The sequence below is a fragment of the Typopeltis vanoorti genome, unplaced genomic scaffold (assembly GCF_054136105.1).
Source record: "Typopeltis vanoorti isolate ZY-2024b unplaced genomic scaffold, IOZ_Tvanoo_1.0 HiC_scaffold_114, whole genome shotgun sequence".
NCBI lineage: Eukaryota > Metazoa > Arthropoda > Arachnida > Uropygi > Thelyphonidae > Typopeltis > Typopeltis vanoorti.
The window spans coordinates 1,906-5,805 of record NW_028327920.1 but is presented as its reverse complement, the minus strand read 5'-3'; the positions used below and the strand labels follow the sequence as shown (position 1 = coordinate 5,805).

General features: G+C 43.4%; 1 protein-coding gene across 1 annotated transcript; it reads right to left on the bottom strand.

Moving 5' to 3' along the window:
• Nucleotides 1-276: 276 nt before the first annotated feature.
• On the bottom strand, nucleotides 277-651 carry LOC150092234 (histone H2A). The gene has a single exon (XM_090415191.1). It carries the CDS (start codon nucleotides 649-651, stop codon nucleotides 277-279), a length of 375 nt encoding a protein of 124 aa, XP_090271317.1.
• Between the last annotated feature and the right edge of the window lie 3,249 nt (nucleotides 652-3,900).

Here is a 3,900-nt window from a genome sequence, read left to right as displayed (position 1 = left end):
ATTTAGGTTTCCGGCAAAAAATGATTGCCAATCTACATCGAGTGGCAGTAAACACTGCCACTCGATGTAGCAGACGTTGAAAACAATGAAATCAGTGACTTCATATCATAATATCAAGTCTACGACTTAAATCAAAATTAATTTAATTTAAGAGAATTATGTATTATGAAGATATTAATGGACCTGAAAAGGCCCATTGAGAAATGTACGATCAGGCTCCCTTTATCAGAATTTGGTGGCCCTGAAAAGGGCCGTTGTATTTAGCAGTTCCCCGATTTAGGATTTCTTTTCTGTCTTTTTGGGCAGAAGCACAGCCTGGATGTTAGGAAGAACACCACCTTGTGCAATAGTCACTCCTGAAAGCAATCGGTTCAACTCTTCATCATTACGGATGGCCAACTGAAGGTGACGAGGGATGATCCTACTCTTCTTGTTGTCTCGAGCTGCATTTCCCGCCAATTCAAGGACTTCAGCGGCCAAGTATTCGAGCACAGCGGCCAGATACACCGGAGCACCAGCACCTACACGCTCGGCATAGTTACCCTTACGTAAGAGACGATGAATACGACCAACGGGAAATTGAAGCCCGGCACGACTAGAACGAGTCTTGCTCTTTCCCTTCACTTTTCCTCCTTTACCACGGCCTGACATCTTTTACGGTACAACTTGCGGTACAACAGTAAACTCAGATAAACTCAGATAGTAAAATTTCCGCTTCGCACCGCTTTTATGCTGGCGCAGTGATTGAAGTGAACATCAGCCCTCAACCAATCGCAGAAGCGAAATGCAGTTACCGTGCGCTGATTGGCTCCTATCTCCCCACATTGATATCTGAGCTATCACCCTCCTAACGATATGAGAATATATGGGGGAGAAGAAAAAAAAGGAAGAAATTAAGTTTAGCAGTTCAAGGGAGTTTAGCAGTTCAAGGTCGGAAGTTTAAAGTGTATTGAAGCATTGAAAAATTTGGATGATCGATAGTCAAATAGGATATATAGTATACAGAGTGTGTGAATTAACTCGCATCTACAAGTGGATTAGGATCGTCTGTACGAAGCAGCTAAAGAAGGTGCATGGAAGAGAATCCGGACACCGTAAGTAAATTTTCTATTTACTATTACCCATCCACTACCAACTCACAATAGTATACCGGCAGATCCAAATGGAGGAACTAACGTTAACAAACTTTAGCTATGAACAATTAATAACACTCTTCAGAAAGATAGGTTCAGAAATGGAAACCAGATATCCGGGCACTGTAACACTCATACAATCAGCACCAAACGACGAAGAACCTCATGGCCCCACTGACTTAGAAACTGAACAACCAGAACCCACCCCACAAGAACACTACTCAAACTCAGAAGACAAGACGGAAGACTTCGAAGTAATCAACAGAAACAAACGACGAAAGGTCACGGACACAGGAGAACAGGAAACACCAATGGACGCATCAACCAACACAAAAAAAGAACGCATTCCTCCAGTTATCCTCCGATCGAAGGAAAAATGGACGGAGACAGCAAATATCATGAAACACAGCCAGATCAAGTTCTCTACAGCAAGAAATACAGCGGAGGGAATACGAATACAACCCGAAACAGTAACAGATTTCAGAAACCTCACTAAAAAACTAGACGACTCACTGATCCCTTACCACACATTCGCATTAAAAAGCGAGAAAAACTTGAAAGTTGTAATAAGGGGAGTAGTCGAATCAATAACAACAGAAGAAGTAAAAGCAGACCTCACAAGACAGGGCTTTGCACCCATAAAAGTCTCGAGAATGCATAGAGGAGACAAAACCCCGATGCCGCTAATACTAATCGAGATAGATAAAGACAAACATGAAATATACAATATAAGAACAGTGTGCGACCTCATCATCAAAATGGAACCACTTCGAAGGAGGGCATCAACCGGACAGTGCCACCGATGCCAAAAGTACGGACACGCCCAGAGCCGATGCAAGGCAGAGTTCAGATGCCTGAAGTGTGGAGCCAAACACCCCACAGCTTCCTGTACTAAACCCCGTACAACTCCAGCAAAATGTGCAAACTGCGACGGCCCGCACCCTGCAAACTATAAGGGATGCCCTAAACACCCAACCAATGAAGTGACAACACGGAAAACAAGAGACCCAAGTTCCACAACAGACACAAACAAACACACGCCACCCACATCAAAACCAGCAACCCCCACAACTACCCGAGTAAACGCAACATATGCTGACATAGTAAGAACAAACCAAGAACCCACCACCCACAACCAACCACCCAACTCAGCCAAAATAACAGCCGCCCTAGGCGAAATGTTACTGGCATTCAGTAAGACAAATCCCACCCAAGAATCAACAAAACACTTCATGAAAAACGCACAAGTAATCTTCTCTACCCTCACTCATGAATAACACAACCAACACCAACAATTCACTACAGATAATATATTGGAATGCAAACGGCATACTCAACAAAATGCACGAACTAAGAGAATTCATACAACGCATAGACACAGACATAATACTAATAAACGAAACTCACCTACGCCCATCAGACAACCCAAAACTAATAAACTACCACCTATTCAGAACCGACAGAACAACAGCCAGAGGTGGAGGAACAGCTATCTTCATCAGGAAACAACTTAGATTTAACGAAATAAAACCCCCCCAGCTCACAACCCTAGAAGTCACAGGACTACAAGTTCACCTAGCCAACACAAACAGCCTCAAAATTTATGCCACATACAACTCTCCAAACAAACACATATCTACCACAGACCTGTCACAGCTACTAGACAATAATGAAACCATAATAATGGCTGGTGACTTAAACGCTAAACACCCAGCATGGAATAGCAGGATTGCAAACAAAAACGGCAAAATCCTACACAATTTCATCGCTAACAGGAACATTGTAGTCGCAGGACCGATCGAACCCACACACTACGGCACGTTAGGGCGACCAGACGTACTAGACATAGTTATCATGAGAAACGTGAACCATCAATACCAGCTAATAACAATAAACGATCTAAGCTCAGATCATAACCCAGTCCTACTCCAGCTGGGCGCTACACCCGAAGAAACAACTACAAACCCTACCACCACAAACTGGACACAACTACCCACAAAAATCAAGGACACCATAGGACCCATACCTATCATCTCCACGAAACAAGATATCGAAACTGCAGTCTCCAACCTAGAAAAACAAATAACGCTAAGCCTAGCAGCAGTAACCTCGATTACATCCAACACGAAACCAAACCAACTCCCAGAAGACATCAGAAAACTCATTCGACACAAAAATAAAATACGCAGACAATATCACAAAACACTAGCGCCACAAGACCGGCAAGAACTCAACAAAGTTACTCAACTAGTCCGCTATGCAATCAGAGATTTCCGCAACCAACACTGGGAAAACACACTCCGTTCTATACAACCAAACGACCAAGCACTATGGAAACTCCTCAAAAGCCTTCGCAACACGTCAAGCTATGTACCACCAATTCATGGGGAACACGGCACGGTCTACCGCGATGACGAAAAAGCGGAAGCTTTCGCGGACAGCCTAGAACTACAATTCAGCCCCAACTACAAGAACGTAGACCTAACATTTATCACAAAAATACACCGACAGACAAGACATGTACTAAGGCACCACAACCAGCAACCGAATATCCGCCCAACATCCCCAAAAGAAATACGCGAAATAATTAAACACCTTAAAAATAAAAAAGCGCCGGGTCCAGACAAAATCACGAACAAATTAATCAAACACCTACCACACAAAGCACTCATGCACATAGTTGCCATCACAAACGCGATGCTCAGGCTTAGCTATTTTCCAAATCGTTGGAAGACTGCAGACATAATCCTGATCCCCAAAACAGGAA

Bases quoted from the DNA above. Each gene is read 5' to 3' on its own strand.
- LOC150092234 (XM_090415191.1), bottom strand. From the start codon at position 651: ATGTCAGGCCGTGGTAAAGGAGGAAAAGTGAAGGGAAAGAGCAAGACT.